This window comes from Carcharhinus amblyrhynchos, chromosome 17 (genome assembly GCF_965287045.1).
Source record: "Carcharhinus amblyrhynchos chromosome 17, sCarAmb.v2.hapA, whole genome shotgun sequence".
NCBI classification, from domain to species: Eukaryota; Metazoa; Chordata; class Chondrichthyes; order Carcharhiniformes; family Carcharhinidae; genus Carcharhinus; species Carcharhinus amblyrhynchos.
The window spans coordinates 24,784,107-24,806,411 of record NC_137340.1 but is presented as its reverse complement, the minus strand read 5'-3'; the positions used below and the strand labels follow the sequence as shown (position 1 = coordinate 24,806,411).

The window sequence follows — 22,305 nt, the reverse complement described above, 5'->3', positions numbered from 1 at the left end:
GGATTAGCCCTGGTAAATGTGTAGGGTTACGCGGATAGAGCGGGGGACAGGACCTGGTAGGATACTCTGTCAGAGAGTCAGTGCAGACTCGATGGAGCGAATGGTCTCTTCTGCACTGTAGGGATTCTAGGTTCTGTGATTCTACCTCACCGTGAGGAGGAATAATGCTAAATCCTGAAACCAAAAAAGAGATCCATGGAATTTGGCGGGTTGGATAAAGCAGACGGTGGGAACTCCTAATCATTGCAAGGTGTTAAAGGAGGAAAAAGAAAACTGAAGGAAAATAGTCAACTTCATCAAATTTGCTTAGTATTGACATCTCGAAAAGAAAGACGTGTTTCATCTTACATCTTTGACAATAAAAGAACATCGCAAAGTGTTTTACAACCAATGACACACTTTTGAAGGGCCGGCACTGTTGTCATGTGGGAAACCAATTTGCCCATAGCAGTTTCCCAAACGTAATCCGATAGTGACTGGATAATCTGTGTTTTTTGTGATGTTGATTGAGGGTTAAATATTGGCCCTGACTCTGGGGATATCTCTCCTTTTGAGATCTTGTATATCCCTCAGAGCAGGCAGATGGGGCCAGGATTCAATGATCCATCTAAATAAACAGCACCTCCAGCAGTGCATTGAAGTGTTAGCGTAGATTTTTGTCCTCGAGCTCTGCAGTGGGACTTGAACCCAGAACCTTGCGATTCAGAGACAAGTGTACTACCAACTGAGCCACAACTCATGCATAATGTTCTTTAGGTTTTAATAATTTATGTTGATCTTGATTCCTGATATGAGATTATTTTCCTTTGTAACAGTTTCACTTTAAAACGCCTCCGCTTACATACGAATATGTAAATAAGGAACAGGACTAGGTCATTCAGTCCCTTGAGCCATTCAGTAAGATCAGAGCTGACCTGATTGTTGCCTCAACTCCACTTTCCTTCCTACTCTCTGCAGTACTCCCTTGTCAATCAAGAATCTATCTAATTCGACTTTAAAAATATTAATTGACCCTGCCTCCATTGCTCTCTCGGAAAGAAGAGTTCTGATGTGAAGATGCTGGCGTTGGACTGGTGTAAGCACAGTAAGAAGCTTCACAGCAGCAGGTTAAAGTCCAACAGGTTTATTTGGTAGCACAAGAGTGTTATTCTTGCTTCGGACGAGTGAGAAGTTGTGTTCACAAACAGGGCATATGTAGACACGAACTCAATTTACAAGATAATGATTGGAATGCAAGTCTTTACAGGTAATCAAGTCTTAAAGGTACAGACAATGTGAGTGGAGATATGGTTAAGCACAGGTTAAAGAGGTGTGTATTGTCTCCAGCCAGGATAGTTAGTGAGATTTTGCAAGCCCAGGCAAATCATGCGAGTTACAGATAGTGTGACATGAACCCAAGATCCCGGTTGAGGCTGTCCTCATGTGTGCAGAACTCGGCTATCATTTCTGCTTAGCGATTCTGTGTTGTCATGTGTCATGAAGGCCTTGGAGAATGCTTATCTGAAAAGTTCCACAGACTCTCAACCCTAAGAGAAAGAATTTCTCCTTATCCCTGTCTTGGGACCTCTTATTTTGAAATTGTGCCCCTTCGTTCTACTGTCTCCAACAAGAGGAAATATCATTTCAACATGGAATCATCATAGAATCCCTACAGTGCAGAAGGAGGCTATTCGACCCATCGAGTCTGCACCGAACACAATCCCACCCAGCCCCTATTCCTGTAACCTCACATGTTTACCCTGCTAATCCCCCTGGCACTAGAGTCAATTTAGTATGGCCAATCAACCTAACCCACACATCTTTAAACCGTGGAAGGAAACGGGAGCACCCAGAGGAAACCCATGCAGACACAGGGAGAATTTGCAAACTCCACACAGACAGTGACCCAAGGCCAGAATCAAACCCGGGTCCCTGGCACTGTGAGGCAGCAGTGCTAACCACTGTGCCATCATGCCACTCATCAGTCTGTCAAGTCCCCTCAGGATCTTGTATATTCAATAGGATTGCCTTTTGCTCTTTCAAACATCAACAGATACAAGCCCAGCCTACCCAAACTTTTCTGATTGCATAACACCTCATTCTGGGAATCAATTGAGGAGTGGCACGGTGTCACAGCGGTTAGCACTCCTGCCTCAGCTCAAGGGACCCGGATTCAATTCTGGCCTTGAGCGACTGACTGTGTGGAGTTTACACATTCTCTGCATGGGTTTCCTCTGGTTTTGTGTCTCAGTGCAAAGATGTGCAGATTAGATCTATTGGCGGTGCTAAATTGCTTCTTCGTATCCAAAGATGTGTAGATTAGATGGATTAGCCAAAGGAAATGTGCTTGAGGTTACAGAGATTAGTAGGTGGGAGAGGGAGGGCCCAGGTAAGATACTCTGTCAGAGTCAGTACAGACTCAATGGTCTGAATGGCCAACTCGGCACTGTGGGGATTCTATGACTCTCTGAACTTTCTCTGAGCTGCTTCTAATGCAAACTAAAACTGTATACTATACTCCGGATAGGGTCACTTAATTTGCAAGCCCAAAAATTGGGCATTTGTCCTCTATTCTGATGGGGGAAAAGCCTGTGCATGGAAGAAAAAAACATTTCATCATGATACATTATGTAACATTATATTGGATCAGATATGGTGTTAATAATAATGGCGAGGCTAACTGCATTCACTGTTATTATGGAGTGAATCAGAAACAGAAACTTCCAGACTATACAGTGTCAAATGTGGAACATATTGTCTGTGTCACCTTGCTTCTCTGCAGTCTAAGGGTACCTTGCCATGGACTCAGTGTTAAAAAAACAAGCAACAGCATGTGGGTGGCACAGTGGTTAGCACTGCTGCCTCACAACACCAGGGACTGGGTTTGATTCCCAGCTTGGGTCACCGTCTGTGTGGAGTTTGCACATTCTGCCCATGTCTGTGTGGGTTTCATCCGGGTGCTCCAGTTTCCTCCCACATTTTAAAGATGTGCGGGTTGGGTTGATTGACCATGATAAATTGACCCCAGTTTCAGTGGGATTAACAGGGTAAATATGTAGGGTTACAGGGATTGGTGGGATTATTATCAGTGCAGGCTCGATGGGCTAAATGGCCTACTTCTGTCCTGCGCAGATTCTATGTTCTTTGATAGGGATAATTACCCATCATTGCTGGTGGGAAAGAATACTCACAGCCCACAGTGTTGATGGAGCTTCCATTAGAAATGTGAATGTAGGGAATTACAGATGTGAAGTTCAACAAGACTGCCTCCCACTGGGGAAATGGGCCAGGTTGCAGATGGCACAGCAGTTGTTTTGTCTGGTAGTCTTGTACGCGAAATGTTAGGGCAACACTGGTTCCAATGTTCAGTCTCAGTGGGGAAATGCACAGCATTAATGTACTAAGCCACAAAATGCATTTCATGTGTGCAGAAGAGAAATGGTTGGACCTTTTCTTGCTGTCCAGGCAAAGAAAGAGAACGCAAAGTTCATGCTAACTCCAGACCTAGAATCTTTCAAGAATGAAATCATTCTATTAAAATAGCATTCTTGACACTATAAACATAGACATTTTGTGTTATCTAAATACCAGCAGAAACTTCAAAATGGTTTACCAGCAAGATTAAAATGATGCCAATGCAAAAATTTCAACGGTGCTTGCTTTCTTTATGTGGGATGATGGCTGGCTTCCAGTTTGGTAGCTGCCCACAGATGGCATGCTAGGAATTAGAAGCTTGCTGCAAGTACAGACTTGTACCCCATCGTTCCCCATCCTGAAACAACAGAGCTGTTGTACTGCCAAGGATCCACCATTAGATGTCACCTGTGCGCTTTGTAAATTCTGTAACACTCTGATCCAAGGATCAGAGTAACACTGGTACATCAGGACTCTGTGTGTATTAAAAATGAAAAGCAATTGTTCACTATTTTCTGTGCAGACACAAACATGCCAAGTTGCATCAGTACTATATGACACCAGCCATGTAGCTAGAAGTCTCTTGTTGATGGCGATTATTTTCAGCCTATTTGTTTTCCTGTGGAAGAGATCTCTTCAAGTGGGTGGCAGTAATTGTGTGGTGATGTGGTGTGACTGGATTGTTGGTTTGTTATCCAAGATCTGAGGTATGTTTTAATGGCAGTAGTGTTCCTCCATTGATAGCAAATAAATCTCACCCAAAATTATATGTTAAATAATTGGCACTGCTGCTTCACAGCGCCAGGGAGCCAGGTTCAGTTCCCAGCTTGGGTCACTGTCTGTGCGGAGTCTGCATGTTCTTCCCATGGGTTTCCTCTGGGTGCTCTGGTTGCCTCCCACACACCAAAGAAATATGGGTTAGGTGGATTGGCCATGCTAAATTGCCCCTTAGTGTCCCAAGATGTACTGGTTACATGGATTGGCCACAGTGAATGTGTGGGTTTACGGGGATAGGGTGGGAGAGAGGGCCTGAGTAAGATACTCTGTCAGAAAGTAGTGCCGACTCAGGCTGAATAGCCTCCTTCTGCACTGTAGGGATCCTATTATTCTAAATAAAGACTAAAACATCAATGTAAAGAGGTTATTGAAAGGTTCAGATCTGGTACAGCCAGCCATTTTGAATTGCTGTGGTGTCACCTCACCTCTGTTATACCGATAACTATGGTGATTTGTCATTTACTAAACCTGGAGCAGTTGGTGGTTCCCTGCAAGCATCCCGCTCATTGTGGTGGGTCTGCTGTATGTGCCATAGCCTGGGCCTCCAGAGATATGTGGATCTTGATGATAGAGAGACCCTGGAAGCACTCAGCTCACTGGAGGAAGAGGAGAAAAAGGACATGGAAGAGGCGGTGGAGGGGAAAGATGCAGAAGAGTGAGGTGCTCTGGGGCTGCACAGGAAAGTGGCAGGGCCTGGCATAGAGTTTGGTGTCCTATCAGGATGCTGTCACCATCAGGGGTCACCTGATTCAGGCCAATTTAAAGTGAACTCTGCCCTTGGCACCTCCTCCTGCCCATTACTGTTGCGCTCATACATGAGATCCTACCAAGGACACTGGATCTGCGCTGGTGGAGGGTACATTTACAAAGCTTAATGGTGCCACTCCTAAGCTCTGACGTTACTATGCCTGGCCTGGTGATGATGAGGGCGTTGATCTTATTAGCTCAATGTCTGCACCTGTGGAAGACACGAGAAGAGATTGTGACAAGCAGCATTGGACAGCAGAAGAGTCTGCAGTGCTGAGGCTTCCCAATGTGCTCAATATATTGCCAGATAATGAAAACATTGTTACACTTAAATCACTATCTCCATTGCAGAGGCCTATTTCGCCTTGTCTCACTTCCTCCTGGTGGATGATATGACCAAGTGATGCCCATGGCTCCCTTCTCTTTTATGGCCAGCAGTGCCTAATGGCCAATTAGTATTGCACTATAACTCAGAAACCTGTTGCTGTGGGCTACAGGTGCCCTGGGCACAAACCCATCCCACATTCAGGAACAGCACGCATTCTGTGGCTCCTCAGCTGGTGTGTCTGTTGGAGGAGTAGTCCCCAGACACCAGTCTAGATGGTTACACTCAGCTTGTCAGGTAAATCCTGGCCATCAAGCCTTTCCCTACACTAGATCCAGTTTTTGCTGACTAGGTCAGCTACCTCCAGCTAGACCTATTTCCTCGGGGGGGGGGTGGGGGCGGTGGGAGGTGTCCACCCCCTGCCTCCCTCCCCGATGAGGACCTGCCTCCTCTCTTTTCTCGCTGCCAGGGTCGAGAGGTTGCCTTGGCTACTGGGCCTGTGGTTGCCCTGATTGAGTTGTCCTACAATCTTCAAAACTGAAAATGAAGTAAGGAAGAAACAGCCACCGCAATAATGGCCCTGGTCTATAGTCCCGCCTCTATTCCCACCACAGCGGTGGCTAATTGGCTGCCAGACCTTTTTCTGGGTCAATTAAGAGGATGTCCCCATGAAAGTTGGGCCTATTGACTCTGTCCCCACAGGGTCAGTTTCAGGATCCAGAGCCCGTTCCGACTTCAATCTCCTGCTAGGAAGGAAACTCCTGCCCTATTGGGTTTTAAATTATTTTTAGTTCCAGTGCGATGAATTTATTTGAAGGGAGATGTCGTTTTTCAGATATTTGGCTGACACGATTTCTTTGAAAGCTACTATACATTCTTGAAAAAGATGTGGAATATTTCTGAGTATCCTACAATCTGATTTAATGAGAGTTGGCTTCTCATCTCTGGTTATGTGCATTATGAGGCTCAAAGTATACATGTGCTATTATTAGATATGGAATGGCAATTGGATTGTAATTGCCTATGGTTCAGGGAACGTCATAACATGAGAATATTCTAGTCAGTATGCTTGTCAGAACGAGTGAGTGGGCTGCAAGTGACAATGCGGAGAGGTGAGTCTTAATAGAGCAAGTGAGAAACTACAGAAAATGCTTTGACCTAAGCCGAGGGTGTTAAAGGCTTTATGAAAATGCAAACTCTCTTTCTTTCAGCTCTTTCCCCACGGACAAAAAAATGAAGACATCCAACATAAAGATGTGGGAATCCTCATGCATACAAAAATGAAACTGCCCAGCCACAAAAAATGTTAATCCCTTACACAGAAAAGCTTCTGCGCCTTGAGGCGATCACAGCACCTTGGCCATTTTCCTACTCTTATTTCCTCCTCCTTCCTTAGACAGTCCCTCGGAGCTTCCATGATATAAATGACTCTCAGGTGACCAAGAAGGTCACTGCGACCTTCAAGTGGGGCAGACAGTAGTCGGAGGAGCCGGTGGGTGGGTTGCTATGCACTGCTTTCGCTGTCGATGCCTGGCTTCAGCTCGCTTTTGGTGCTGGAACTGCCGTGTTTTGCTCCCTCTAGGGTCCACTTCGCCCGCTTTCAGGCAGTCTTGGGTCTGGGATTCCCAGGTGTCGATGGGGATGTTGCAGTTTTTCAAGGAGCTTCTGAGGATGTCTTTGAAGCATTTCCTTTGGCCTCTTGAGGCTCGTTTGCTGTGTTGAATCTTCAGGTAGAGTATTTGTTCCGAGAGTCCTGTGTCAGGATGGTAGACAATGTGGCCCACCCAGTGGAGCAAATCAAGCGTGGTCAATGCTTCAATGCTGGGGATATTGCCCAGAGGATAACACTGACATTGGTGTGCCTATCCTGCTAATGGGTTTGCAGGATCTTGCAGAGGCAGTGCTGCTGGTACTTCTCCAGGATTTTGGGGCGCCTGCTATACATAGTCTATGTCTCTGAACCATATTGGAGGGTGGGTATTGTTACTGCTCTGTAGACCATGAGCTTGGGGGTGATGGCTCTGAGGTCCTGGTCTTCAAACACTCTACTTCAGGTGACACACAGAAGGTGATGTTGAATCTCACTATTAATGTCTGCCCTTGTTGATAATTGGCTTCCAAGGTCAGAAAAGTGATCCATGTTGTCCAAGACATGGTTGTGGATTTTGATGGGCCGGGAACAGTGCTGTGTTGGCGGGGGCAGGTTGGTAGAGGACACTTGTCTATAAATGTAAGCTCCATGCTCACAGACTCCTCAGTGAAGACGGTTTGGAGCTCAGCCTCCAAGTGTGCGCAGACGCAAGCATTGTCAGCATACTGTAGTTCAACGACAGAGGGGATCTTAGATCTGGCCTGCAACAGCTGTCACATTGAAGACAGCATCTCTGTTAAGGAGGTCTTTGAAGTGTTTCTTCTAACAGCCTCTGGCTGCCTCTCTATTCTTGGCCAGCAATGGGATGGGGTTTTGGGTGCATGACTGCAGTAAGAAACCTCATGTTTTATGGTCGTTGGCTGACTGCCGGATCTCTGAGGTTTCTTCATTAATATCTGTCCTTTGGGCTGTAGGTTTTTGCTGGACCTCAGCCTTCAACTGTCTGTAAAGCTGCTTTCCTGTTCTGAATTAGGTTGTTGTTTGAGGTTCAGATAAGCCTTGTGCTTGCAGCTTATCACCTTCTGAATCTCATTCTCATCAAATCAGTATTGGTGTTTTCTGATTGAGTGACAAAGTATCCCTTCGCAAGTACCAATTATGGAAACCTTGAGAGCAGACCAAGCACTGTTAACACTCTGTCTCTGGGTCACCAGGAGTTATCAGGTTGATAATGAGGTGCTGGCTGAATAGACCTGTCTTCAGGATTTTTGAATGTCTCTGTGTTGATTTTCCTGTAGCATTGTCTCTGTTGCTGTCACTGCTTTGGGGCTACACTGATGTTGATCACAGAGCAGATTGGATGGTGGTCTGCCCAACAGTCGTCCACTTCTGTCATGGCACAGTTGATATGCACATTCTTGTGGTCCCTCATTTGGAATATGACGTAGTCGAGCAGATGCCAGTGCTTGGAGCGAGGGTGTTGCCATGAAGCTTTCTACTTGTCTCGCTGACAGAACAAAGTGTTGGTCATGACAAGGCTGTGTCCTAGGCAATTTATCAGGAGCAGCGTAATGTTGGGATTAGACTTTCCTACCCCTTCTCTGCCAATTACATCTCCCCAGAGGAATGCCTCCTTTCCAACTTTGGCATTGAAGTTAGCAAAAGGATGAGTGTGCTGCCCATTAGGAATCAGGGTTTTCGATTCTGGAGTAAAATTCCTCTTTGGACTTGTCTGTAGTTTTCAATGCTAGGGTGTATACACTGAGGTCCATTGGTTCTCAGTGAGGGTGATGCAAAGGGTTGAGGCGTTCATTTGTCCTGCAAGGTGAGTCTCTGAGACAGCCAACTATATTGTTTTTAATGGCACAGTGGCAATCTTTTGGTTTACCTTTACCATCTTGTTTCTTGTATTGGTCTTCCCACCAGCTCTTGTTTTGGGCAGCAGTGTCACTATTGAATTGTTTGAGCTCCCTGGCAACGAAAGAAGTATACCATTCTGGTCTGTTGCAGTTGGAGCTGTTTGGGAGAATCCTGACATTCAAGGCCCTGAACTTCATTTTAAGGGGTGGAAAATGCCTTTGTGTGAGCTCTTTTAATGAGGGATGGCTGTTGCACACCAGTTATCACATGGACCTGATGGAGCAAGGCCTTGGTTCAGTGGTAAGGGGATCCAGGATAACTAGAGACCAGGCTCTCCTGTATGAGCCGAGGACATAAAGACACATTCTACTGACCTTTTTGCTACTCACGGGAATTCTCTCCCTGGACTCCATAAAAGGCAGTGATGGCTCGTGAGGGTGGAACTGGCCTCTTGCAGTTGTCCCCATTGCTCCTCTCTCACCGTGAATGTCCCCATTGCTCCTCTCTCTCACCGTGAATGTCCCCATTGCTCCTCTCTCTCACCGTGAATGTCCCCATTACTCCTCTCTCTCACCGTGAATGTCCCCATTGCTCCTCTCTCTCACTGTGAATGTCCCCATTGCTCCTCTCTCACCGTGAATGTCCCCATTGCTCCTCTCCCTCACCGTGAATGTCCCCATTGCTCCTCTCCCTCACTGTGAATGTCCCCATTGCTCCTCTCTCTCACTGTGAATGGTCCCATTGCTCCTCTCCCTCACTGTGAATGGTCCCATTGCTCCTCTCCCTCACTGTGAATGGTCCCATTGCTCCTCTCTCTCACCATGAATGTCCCCATTGCTCCTCTCTCACCGTGAATGTCCCCATTGCTCCTCTCTCACCATGAATGTCCCCATTGCTCCTCTCTCTCACCGTGAATGTCCCCATTACTCCTCTCTCTCACTGTGAATGTCCCCATTGCTCCTCTCTCTCACTGTGAATGTCCCCATTGCTCCTCTCTCACCGTGAATGTCCCCATTGCTCCTCTCCCTCACCGTGAATGTCCCCATTGCTCCTCTCCCTCACTGTGAATGGTCCCATTGCTCCTCTCCCTCACTGTGAATGTCCCCATTGCTCCTCTCCCTCACTGTGAATGGTCCCATTGCTCCTCTCCCTCACTGTGAATGGTCCCATTGCTCCTCTCCCTCACTGTGAATGGTCCCATTGCCCCTCTCTCTCACTGTGAATGGTCCCATTGCCCCTCTCTCTCACTGTGAATGGGCCCATTGCTCCTCTCTCTCACTGTGAATGGTCCCATTGCTCCTCTCCCTCACTGTGAATGGTCCCATTGCTCCTCTCTCTCACTGTGAATGGTCCCATTGCTCCTCTCTCTCACTGTGAATGGTCCCATTGCTCCTCTCTCTCACTGTGAATGGTCCCATTGCTCCTCTCTCTCACTGTGAATGGTCCCATTGCTCCTCTCTCTCACTGTGAATGGTCCCATTGCTCCTCTCTCTCACTGTGAATGGTCCCATTGCTCCTCTCTCTCACTGTGAATGGTCCCATTGCTCCTCTCTCTCACTGTGAATGGTCCCATTGCTCCTCTCTCTCACTGTGAATGGTCCCATTGCTCCTCTCTCTCACTGTGAATGGTCCCATTGCTCCTCTCTCTCACTGTGAATGGTCCCATTGCTCCTCTCTCTCACTGTGAATGGTCCCATTGCTCCTCTCTCTCACTGTGAATGGTCCCATTGCTCCTCTCTCTCACTGTGAATGGTCCCATTGCTCCTCTCTCTCACTGTGAATGGTCCCATTGCTCCTCTCTCTCACTGTGAATGGTCCAGTTGCTCCTCTCTCTCACTGTGAATGGTCCCGTTGCTCCTCTCTCTCACTGTGAATGGTCTCATTGCTCCTCTCTCCTCTTGTGGGTGGTGGTTACTGCCTCTGACTCCTCTTTTCACCCAATCTCTTTGTTAAAGTGCATATCATGATGTAGTAATGAATAGCGGTTGGGCCTTCAGCCTCCCGAACCTGCCTTGACATTCAGAGAGATCATGTCTGATTGTCATCTACTCAACCCTGCTCCATACCCCTCTATAGCCCTGATCTGAGATTTAAAGTTATTCATTGAGCTAGCATCCACTGCTTTTTGCAGGAGAATTCCATACTTCCAGCACCCTTTGTTTAAAGAAATAATTCCTCATTTTCCTCCCGAATGTTTCTGGCTCTGATTTTAAGGATCTGGCAGCAGAAAATTGCTCCCTGCAGGTGTTTTGAGGAGGCCCGAATGTTAAGTTTGAGCGGTAGAAGTCATTGATACAGGAGGCTGGGAGCAGAGCCCTGTAAACTACTGCCATCGGGCAAAATCTGACAGCAGTGTCCTTGTCCTTATTTTGAATAACAGTTGTGCACCCTGCCATAAAATGTGACATCCATGGCGGGGGATATAAAGCTGGGACATGGTGCATGTGGTAATGGTAGCATATGGTAATCCTGTCAATAGCCTTTTCTGCAACCAGGAACATCATCAATATACACACTCTTATTAATGTTTTGGAGAATGTCCTGTGAAAGTCGTAACAAGTTGCTTTGTAGAAGTCAGTACTGTTAAGGTAATGTTGGAGATGCAATGTGACAATTCTCTCTGTTTCCTCAGATAGGAGAGTTTATTGATCACTGTAAGCACAACTGAGCTCTACCATCTTGCAAAGCAGCCCAGCACTGGTGACTTGGAGAAAGTCTTAATCTGTCTTGTGCATCATCACATCAAATGCTTCAGAGAGCATATAACTTGTGTTGTCATCTCCTCTTGCATGCCTTATTACCTCAGATTTCAGCAGCAGTAATTGGCAGGAGTTGCATTGTTCTCCCCTGTATTATCTCCTAGAGAACTGATAGTGGCCTTTGCCTGATTCAAGTGAAAGGATTGGTTCCTACTTGGTCCAAACCCACCAGTCGGGAAGTACACTTACTCGAAGTCTGAAAAGATTCTGAGACTGAGCTAAGCCAAGATTGAAATCAGCCTTCATTCACAACCAGTGGCCTCCTTCTATGATTCTGCAATGCCTCTTTAAAAAAACAGTCAGAAACTTTATAGGCCAATTTAAAAGGAGGTAACCAGCTATATCAGACACATAGGTTGTGTGTTGATGCTCTAATTGTAAGACATGCGCTCATAGTTTGCAAATCATGGGCGGCACGGTGACACAGTGGTTAGCACTGCTGCCTCACAAAGCCAGAGACTGGGGTTCAATTCCCGGCTAGGGTCTGTCTGTCTGTGTAGAGTCTGCACATTCTTCCTGAATCTGTGTGGGTTTCCTCCGGGTGCTCAGGTTTCCTCCCACACTCCAAAAGATGTGCTGGTTAGGTGCATTGACCATGCTAAATTCTCCTTCAGTGAACCCCAACAGGAGCCAGAGTGTGAAGACTGGGGAATTTTCACAGTATTGCAGTATTAATGTAAGCCTACTTGTGACACTAATGAATAAAGTTAAAAGAATTCCTGTAGCTCACTGCAACTGTTAATGCAGCCATAAATTTTGTCATGGATGCCATAAGTATGTAATATTATTGATATTCTAAAACCAGTGATTGCTTTGTCACAAGTTTGATCATTTTGTTATGTATCAATAACGTGTACTTGGGTGTGAGGGGGCAAGTGTTGAAGTTTGCAGATGATGCACACTTGGGAATATATGAACGTAGAGGAGTAGACCATGTAGCACTTGAAGCTTTTTCGCTGCCTGACTCCATATCACCAGCTTTGTCTCGTGTCCCTTGATATTTTTGTTTTAAAATCTAGCAATTGCAAAATTTGCAACTGATCTAGCATCGAGTGCCACTTGTGGAAGGGAGTTCCAAAATTCCATCGCCTTTGTGTGAGGAAGTGTTTCATCATTTCTTCCCTGAAAGCACTGACTCTAGATTTTTGACTGTGCCCCGAATCTTAGACTACCCCAATGAAAAGAAATACTTCGCTCTCTGCCCTAACTATTCCCCTTAAAATGTTGAAACTCTAATCAAATCACCCAGTAACCTCATGTTGTTGGGAATCCAATCTTTGATTGTTTAATCCCTCCTCATAAACAGCTTAATCTTTGGAGTCCAGGTAACATTTTAATGAATCTACACTGCACTTCCTCCAAAGTCAGTATATCCATCTTAAGGTGTGGCACGTAGAACGGATCAAAGTTCAAGTCTGGTCCTAACCAGGCTTTGCACAGCTCAACCATGACTTCTTCCCCTTGTGTTTTATTCCTCTGGATATAAAAGCCAGCATCCCATTTAGCTTTCTTGAGTGCTTTCCGTACCTGTTCTTGCTTTTCACCATTCAGAAAATATCTAGTTCTATACTTCTTGTGTTCAAAGTAGACGATGTCACGTCAGCTTACATTGAAATCCATTTGGCATGGTTTTGCCCATTTGCTTAACCTATCATTGTCTGTTTATAATTTGACGCTCCTGCCTATATTGCTTTGTTGAATAACTCTTTGTTTTTGCATTTTCAGCGCCATGATGAGTAATGCATCTGATGATAGAGATTCATACTTTACGACCTCCCCAAACTCGACAAAATCATCTGCTAACTTGAAAGGTAAGTAATGTGGCTCTGGCATTGTCCTTGTTTGGTGGGGATGATCTTTAAAACATGTTGCTTAAAGTTTTATTGTGGGTAACAAGATTCATAGAATCCCAACAGTGCAGAAGGAGGCCATTCAGCCCATTGAGCCTGCACTGACAACAATCCCACCCAGGCCCCATAACCCCACATATTTATCTTTCTAGACCCCCTGACACTAAGGGACTATTTAGCATGGCCCATTCACCTAACCTGCACATCTTCAGACATTCTTGTAGGGGCACAGTCTTTATGAAGATAAATTGGGAGAAGTGCAGGAAAAGCAGCACTATTTTGATTACACTCCTCCTCCTCGCACTGCTGAACAGGAATGCAATATTGGGAGGTTAGCTTCCACTCCATCCACCAGTGCATGTGCAACACACTGTGCATTCGCTGCCTATCATCTGCTTCTCAAAGCTCGGATCCCACCTGCTACCCCCGTTCCCCTCACTGCTTTCCTGCCGCAGCTTATCACCATTCCTTTTGCCACTTTCTCCCTGCCATCTCTAACCTCTTGCCTGCTGTGCCCCCTCACCACATCCTTGGCCTCTGGCTAAAGCTGGAGGGTGAGGCATAACAGGTTACAGGGAGCAGAGAGGTGAGAGGAAGCAGGAGGGAGAAGCGAGACTGTGGGAAGGAGCAAGGGGAGCAGTGTGGGGACGTGAGCAGGGGGGAGTGAGGTGAGGCCAGCAGCGAGGGGAAGTTGCAGGCAATGGGAGGACTTATGGGAGCAACAAGGGGGAGTTCGAGAGAATGGAGGCTTACAAGGGAACAGCAAAGACAGCAATGAGATGGCCGCCAGTGGGGCCAGAGGCAGCAAGGGGAACTAGTGTGGTGACTGGTGGTGGGGAAGTGGTCAGTCTAGAAAGAACAGTGAGGTGTCTACAGGAGAGAGTGAGGGGAAGCAGAAAGAAATGGAGGTGGGAATGGAAACACTGGGGAACCAGCATTGTGTTTTCTTGTCTCTTCTTTTGATGTTCACCATCTTTACTGCAGGCACTGACATTGCTTCTGCATACCTGCAGGAAATATTCCTAGAATTGTTGCAGCACCAAAAAACAGAACTATTCCATGTAGCATCAATGGATAGAAAGACTTAGGGGCTGTGACCACCTGAGCACTGAATTTGTGCAGTGACCTCATGGAGCTAAAACTCACCCATAAACTCAACATCAACACATTGTCAGATTATTTAAACCCAGGGGTTAGTGGAGAATAATGAAAGTTGGTAAAGGTTAAATGAGTTTCACTGGCAGTCTCTGTCAAAGATATTTGTTGGGGACTTAATTTCTGATTTGGTTCAGTAGAAATGCATTTAGTATTCACTGCCACAATTTAATTTGACAATTCAAAGGGCAACCATCTGTCAAAAAATGATAAGCAACCCAGTCTCTCGGTACACCATATTGTGCAAAAACTGACAATGGCTGCTCTTCATATGTATGAAGGAGACATTAGGCTGCTTACATGTAGAAGAGAAGGGATGTTACCCCTACTCCAGGTCTCCATATCCAAGCTTGCCCAGAGGCAGCCAGTGTCAAAGTTGGTTCTACTTGGGGAAACAATCCTAAACATTTCCTGGAAAAATTGGTAGGTTACTAACCTGCAAAATGCCATTCCATTCACTGCCGCACCCAGTCCTGAGATACCCAATCCACAGCCTCCAGTTATTGACTTGACCTATTTTTCTCCTGGAACTGGCCTCCTGGCTCTCCAACCCTGAATGCTCTCCAACCCCTCCCGCTCTCCCTCTTCCTGCCCCCAACAATCGCCTTTTCCTCCTATCAACGAGGTTTGTGGCCCAATATTCCAGAGTCCCTTGAACCTCAATGTTTGTGCGTATTTCTGGAATTGGGGTTATAGTTTGAACAATTACTTAAAATGATGTTACTGCACTCACACAGTTGCTGAAAGCTTGTGCCTGCAGTGGCCCCATGGTACTGTACAGCTGCAAGCTGCAAATGCTGATCTTGCTTGTCCTGGCATGTTGCATCATTATCTACCGAACAGATGTTTAGTGGTGGCATGGGGGCTATTTATCGCGACAATATTGCTCACTAGAATTGGAGGCAGCCAAAGCGCACTGCATTAAAAGAAAGTGTAAATATTCAGCTGTTGTTAACATTTAAAAAGAATTGAATTTATAGTGAGCAGCAAGCTAAGCAAAATGATTCTCCGGGCTATGCTTGGGTTCCTGTACTCTTCATTTGTTACAGTGGATCTTTGAGCAATAATGCAGCCCAATTTATAAACAAATGTGAAGATATGCAATGTTGAGTTAGTGACTCCCAGCCTGACTAAATTCTGATATTCCAATCTGAGCACTCCATCTCACAATTCCATTCTTAAGGTAACTAAGTTTGCTTTGTGTATGAAACATACCAGTATTACATTTCCTTGACATATTCCACAGCATGGCAGAATTTGATGCCCTCTGCCATGACGTGATTGGTGGTTGTGAGGCATTTAATTGGGTGGATGGGTGATGAGTGAGAAATTGGCCACCTTCCCACCTCTGACTTGATTAAGCCTGTGGCTGGAAGTCCTGTGCACGGTCTTCCCGCTCCACCACCAGTCGAGGCCCTTTAAGTGGGCAATCAGTGCTTTGTCAGGTCACTGCTAGTGTTCACCCAGTGGCAGTGGGCAGAGGACTCACCACAAGGGGAACCCAAAATGTCAACCTTGTGGGGGTTGTTAGTGGGCTTGGTGGGTTGGGGGTGTGGGAGGGGAGAGTGGTTGATGGTGGTGGGGACTATGTGGAGATCCTTGTTCATAAGTGCACAGTCGAGGATATGGCACCAGGAAGAGGGGAGGCCCGCTGGAAGCATTCCTCGATCCCATCCCGTTACTACTGACCTGTGCCGGAGTCCAGCAATGATCCTGGATCTCGGATTGTGTATCGGCAACAGCCACCATTGCCCCGTGCCCCAAACAGGAAAAGCAAAATGACATGCTGATTTTCCACTCCCGTTTATATCGGGCAGGTTCACCCATGGGAGTAGAAAATATCGTGAGAATGTGCAAATGTGGCATTTATTTTACGTTGTTGTAAGCTCGCGACGTGATTCCCCCTGCAGACACCGCTCCCCCCCACCCCACCCCACCCCACCTTGTTCCCCGACAGGGACATGGTTTGGATATATTAACTTTTCATTATCAGACCTCTATGCCTGAATCAGCCCCCTCCCCATCAGGAAATCCATTCACCCTGACGTGATGCCAGAACAGCATGCAATCCGACTGGTCTCCAAAGGCGTGTACCTGGCGAGCAGACCTCCCAGGGGAGCTTAGGTGAGTGCAGTGCTCAGCAGGGAGAGGGTCATGCCCAGGCACTGACCCCCAGCACTGCACCTTGGCACTAGCCAACCACAGCCACTTGACACCACCTGGGCATTGCCTCCAGCACACCCTGGGCACTGCTCCATGACACTACCCAGGCAATGTCCAGGCAGTGTCTGGGGGCTGTACCCGGGCAGAGTCTGGGCTCAGAAACCAGATCTCTCTCTTCCTTTCAACCTCCACAATAAGTCCCCAGCACCACATCTGTGAACCCAGGAGCGCTGTCTCTTCCCTGGTGCCCATTCTTTGCAGCTTTTTGCAACCATTCTCAGCATAGATAGTCTGCACCAACTTCACTGAGCGAAGGTACGCTTTGAGAAGGGTACCCCTGTAAGAGGAATAAGTTGGCAGCACCACAGGATATCAGCTCATGTGGCTCAGATCCATAGCGGTAAGTCAGACTGCCAACAGCGCAGGCCCCACCCTGTCCAACACTGCAATCATTTAATAAGAAGGCTGCACCAAGTTTGGTTGCTGCCTGCCTCAACAGGAATGGGCATCAGCAGACCGCAAATCATGGACCCAGCTCCTGAAAGTGGACCTTATTAGATCCAAAAGCATTCAGAAATCAAATGTTTGCTGACTCAATTACAGAAAAGCTGGAGGTAATCTCGCAAATAAAATTGGGCAGAATTTTCTCAGAAAAATTCTAAGTGTCAAACGGCAGAGATTTTGCGCTTGGCACTTCTTGGTGAATATTGCTGGCCCGAGCACTCAGACACCAGAGATACCGTGCTTGGCACTTCTTGGTGGATATTGCTGTTCTGACATCTTCCAGAAAGCACCAGCAAAGTTCATCAGCCGCCAGCCAAAAGATTGGCTACCTCTGGGCTGACAGTGTGGAGAGCCTGCGTTGTGGGCAGCCCCTGCTGGCAGCAAAAGCCTACGACACCTGGTATTCCCAGGCAGTCTCCCATCCAAGTACTAACCAGGCCTGAGTCTGCTTAGCTTCTGAGATCAGAACGGACGAGTAAACAGCCAGTAACTTACAACACTCTCCGCAATACTCTGAGTCCCACCAGCAGGGGAATGGGTGGAGCCTATTCATACTGAGAAGCTGGCTGCAGACTGCCAGGAGCAGCATTGTGCAGATACCCCAATCTCTCAGAATACTGATCATGTAACCACCTGCCTGATATTGCCAGTGAGATAACAGACTTGGCAATTGTTGGATTGAAGGTGAGTTGGCAAATGGACATTGACTTGCAGGTTGCTGTGGCGAATGAAGTATTCTGGGGACGCCTTGAGGGGGGGGGGGGGGGGTGGTGTTGTTGTTGGTGGTGATATCACTGGCAGGGGCTATGGAGAGCTCAGGGACAAGTCAAATGCTTATTGCTCTTCCTGGATCCCCAAATCCATTCAACAGGAGCACAGGTTAGGTCGCCCTTGTTTGGTTCTGTCGTGTGAAGAGTGCTATGTTCAGAAGACAAGAATTGCCTCAAGACCTTAAAAAAACTCATAGGAGAACTGTTTAAATGTACAAAGCTCCTGAATGGTCACTTGACTCAAGGCCCCCTGCCAAACCACATCGAGCATAAAGGTGTCAGAAAATTAGGAGTAAATCTTTCTTGTGATTCTCTCCCAACTATCATTCCATTCCCACTGGGGAAGAAAGTGGGATACAGAGAAGAAAATCACCCCGACCCAAATTCAATCTCTTGTCTGAACTACATTAACCCTTAGCTGGGAAAGGAGCAGGGATAATATAAGTGATCTCGGTGTACAGAGACTGTTTGGATAGGGTGTATAAGGGGGAGTTCCTGATCCCGATTGCTATCTAAAGATCTCCACTGGAGTGCATACCATTGTAATCGGGTCAAATTGAGAGCCAACTTTAGAAATATAAAAAATAGAAGCAGGAGGAGGCTATTCGGCACTTCGAGCCTGATCCCACCTCCCCACCCACCACCACCACCCCCCCACATCCCTTTTAGCCCCAAGAGCTATATCTAATTTCTTCTTGAATTCACACAAGCTGTTAGTCTCAACTACTTCCTATGATCATGAATTCCACAGATTCACCTCTCCTCACCTCAGTCTAAAAGCGTTACCCCTTATCCTCAAACCATGACCCACCATCAGGAACATTCTTGCTGAATCTACCCTGTCTAAATCCTGCTGCTGTTTGCAACCACTTAACCTGCCAACATCTGCTGTCTGAACTCACATGCATAGGGAACAAGGAGGTGGATGGTGCCAGAAGATTCCTGTAGTTCACTGGCAGTCAATTGGAAAAACATAAACAATCACATTAAGTTCAAACCACAGAGTCGTGACCATTTTCCAATTTCTGCACTGACTGAAAACTGGGACCAGGATTTTACGGCCCCTCCCGCCCAGTGGGATATTACAGTCGCTTTGAACTGAATGGAGAGAATCCACAGCAGGGCTGTAAAATCCTGGCCTAAGTGTATGATTTTATTGCATCTGTGCTCCTTCTCAAAATGATTTTCTCTACTTTATTCAGATTCGTATATTCCTGTATATGTAATTGTGCCACTGGCGATTCTGATTTTAATTGGCGCTGTTCTTTATTTCAGGTAAGGGTCCAGCTATGTTTTTAATTATAATTGATGTAAATATGTACCTGACAGAAGAAAGAAGTGTTGCATTTTACAGATTTTGTGTGCCATCTAAAATGTAACATGAATTGTGTAATGTTCCTATGAAGCATCCCACTGCAAAGCATTAACTAGTTGCATTGGGGATTTATGAAGTGCACAGTGAAAGCAATTTGCTCACAGGGTTCTGCAAATCATTCTCTAATAGCCCTACGGCAGTGACAAAGGAGTTTAGTACTTCTTTCAATACCATCGGGCAATCTTCTGCACTTGCAGATCCAGAATAAGAAACACAGGAGTTTTTTAATTTAAACTAACCAGCATCTTATTTAAAATTCAATACAAAAGAATGATCAGAAAACAGAGTCACGGCCACGTTACTCCCTAATGCAAAAGCAAAATACTGCAGATGCTGGAAATCTGACAACATCAGTGGAGAGCATAAACAAGAGTTAACGTTTCAGAGCAATGACCTTTCATTTGTTGCAAAGTTCAGCAACCTGAAACATGGCGAGGAAATTGCACCTTTCAAGTCAGGTCTGGATGAACGTTGTGGGGTGAGGCGAGGCCATGATGGAACTTCATTCTCAATTTGATCAGCGGTAGCTTATCCATGAGCTGCCATCTGGTTTACCATTGGCTGCTAGCCCAAACAGCAGATTGGCAACTCACCGATACCACCAGGGAGCCGACTGCCTGGTAAAATAGCCATTAATGGGTCTTTTTACCATTCAAGTTTGCTTAATTCGTAGAATCATAGAATCCTACAGTGCAGAAGGAAGCCATTTGGCCCATCAAGTCTGCACTGACCACAATCCCACCCAGGCTCTATCCCCGTAATCCCATCCATTTACCCTAGCCATTCTCCTTGGCACTAAGGGTCAATTTAGCATGGCCAATCCACCTAACCTGCTCATCTTTGGACTTCCTCCTTCCTTCTGGCAAGAAATCTGTCAGAAGATGGTCCCACTGTCAGTAAAATGCCACAAAGACAGGACCACGTTGGGAAGCTGGTCCAGACATACACCCTTGAATTTTACCTGCCTGCCCTCGCCCACACTGATTTCCTTTTCCCCAGAGAGTGATAAAATTCTCCTTGTTTCTCTCTCCAGAGATGCTGCCTGGTCCATTCAGTATGTCCAGCATTTTCTACTTTTGTTTCAAGTTGCTCCCTAATCATGGCTGATGCACAAGAAATTCCTCCCGGGAACAAAGGGGTTTGTCCAACAAAACAACTTAGCCATCAGTTGAGACTGCTCCTAAAACCAATTTGTTCTAAAGTAAATCCATGAATGGAAAATAACTTTAACAAGGCAGAATCCTAGTGTCTTTACATAGGGACAGTGGAGCTCAAGCAACAATTAAACCTGTGGCAGACAGAACAGCTTGCATTTGCAACACTGTCTTAGAAGCATAAGGAAAAAAAAATGAACAGAAGCCCAGAAAGGAGATACCAGGAACGATAAACAGCTTGGTCACTGAGGTGGGTTTTAAAGAAAAGACGAGGGGGAGAAGAAAATGGTCTTAGGAGAAGGAATTGAGTGGAGGGGTTACTGTAGAGCTGGCAGGCCCTTACAAAGATAGTGAGTGACAAGGATAAGAAGGATTTAAGGAGAGGAATGAGAACACTATATTTGAGGCACTAGGAGAAACGAGAGCCAAAATAGGTCAGCAAGGATAGAGGCGATGATGTTTGGTGCAGAATAAATATGAGTAGAATTTTAGTTGAACTGAAACTCAAAGATTGGGAATTGTCGGAGGCTATTCGGGAGAGTATTGGAAAACGGAGTTGGCAAAGGCCTGGACTAGAGGCCCAGCAGATAACGGGCTGAATTTGGATTGAGTGTTATAGTGAACAGCATCAATCTATTTTCCATGTGGCATACTAACAGTGCCACCCTCCTTGCTCATGCAGCACCAGTTCCACTTTACAAACAAAGAGTCAGATGTGGGCTGCTCCACTTGTCACCAGGCAATATTTTGTCTTCACAAATGGATTCTGTTCTCTTCCTTCCTGGCCTGCCTCTTCAGCTTGGGCAAAGGTTGCCAGTGGATGGAAATAGTTTCCCAAAGGCGGCAACAATCCACAATGTTGCAGCCCTCGCTCCCTATGAGGTTCACCATTTCCCTTGAAGTGCCTGCACTGTCTTTCACCTGTTTTCTCATTCCTCCCACTATAAACTACTTTCACACGTGTACAAAACTACACCTGGAGCTATTTTGATGATCAGTTGACGTTACACAGCCATCAATACACTACATCAAACTGCACCTAAATCAGAACATCTAGACCACAGCCCCGCTGACAAATGCTTTGCAAGGCTTGTGAAGCAAAGGCCTTTTTCATTTGCATTGTTATAGAAATAAGCTTGCAGAGCTTTTCCAGTCATATTGTTGCTGCAGCTTCCCTGTGCACTGAAGATTTTCAGAGGTTTTTTCTGCCTGTTCATATGCCTGAAAAAATAAAATAAACTACGCTGGAAAGAACCTCCATCTTTATTTAGCCAGTGTGCAACCAAAGGAAGAATCGAAACCTCCACTAGTCAATAGGTGGAGCAGTTCATGCAGCCACACAGGAAGGCAGCTACAAAATAGGAAATGCAAGAATTGCCCAACCCACTAATTCAAATGTTGATGCTGCTGATAAGGTCCCAGGAGAGTGCATTGACAGAGTTTGGAGGAACCTAGCTTTTACAACACGGCGACTACAGAAATGTATGTAGCATGCCAGAAATCCAGGCTGGGTCTTGCTTCTTTCGCAAGAGTAGCCTCTAGTGTTAACACGGCTAGTTCTAAGATACTTGTGCTGACTTGCTTCCTCTCTCAACTCATTTACTCATTTCCTTTTCTTCAGGTTCTACTCCCATAGGCCTAACGGCCAAATTTCTAACTTTTCCTTCTCACGCTCGTATTTTAAAACGAGCAAGTTACTCCTGTCAAACTGCTTTCGTCTTTTTGCTTGTACACCAATTGTACAATTTACGTTTACTAACTTTCTGGAAGATATTTCCACTCTAATGTATGCTGTAAAATCATGCAATAATATTGGAAGTTCTATACCCAACTACTATATTGTAAGGCTCAAGTTCAATGTGTTTAAATGTGAAGCTATGGA

General features: G+C 46.0%; 1 protein-coding gene across 6 annotated transcripts in view; it reads left to right on the top strand.

Annotated features, from left to right (window-relative positions):
• ptprea (protein tyrosine phosphatase receptor type Ea) overlaps nucleotides 1–22,305 on the top strand; it is a 261,033-nt gene that overhangs the window by 184,316 nt on the left and 54,412 nt on the right. For 5 of the 6 annotated variants that reach the window (XM_080205632.1, XM_080205628.1, XM_080205629.1 and 2 more), the window contains 2 exons: nucleotides 13,178–13,263; nucleotides 19,097–19,169. In XM_080205632.1, coding sequence (XP_080061758.1) covers nucleotides 13,182–13,263; nucleotides 19,097–19,169 — 155 coding nt within the window. In that variant the 5' untranslated portion in view covers nucleotides 13,178–13,181. Of the gene's footprint in view, nucleotides 1–13,177; nucleotides 13,264–19,096; nucleotides 19,170–21,817; nucleotides 21,906–22,305 lie in introns of those variants that run through there. The other variant, XM_080205633.1, reaches the window with a different exon arrangement.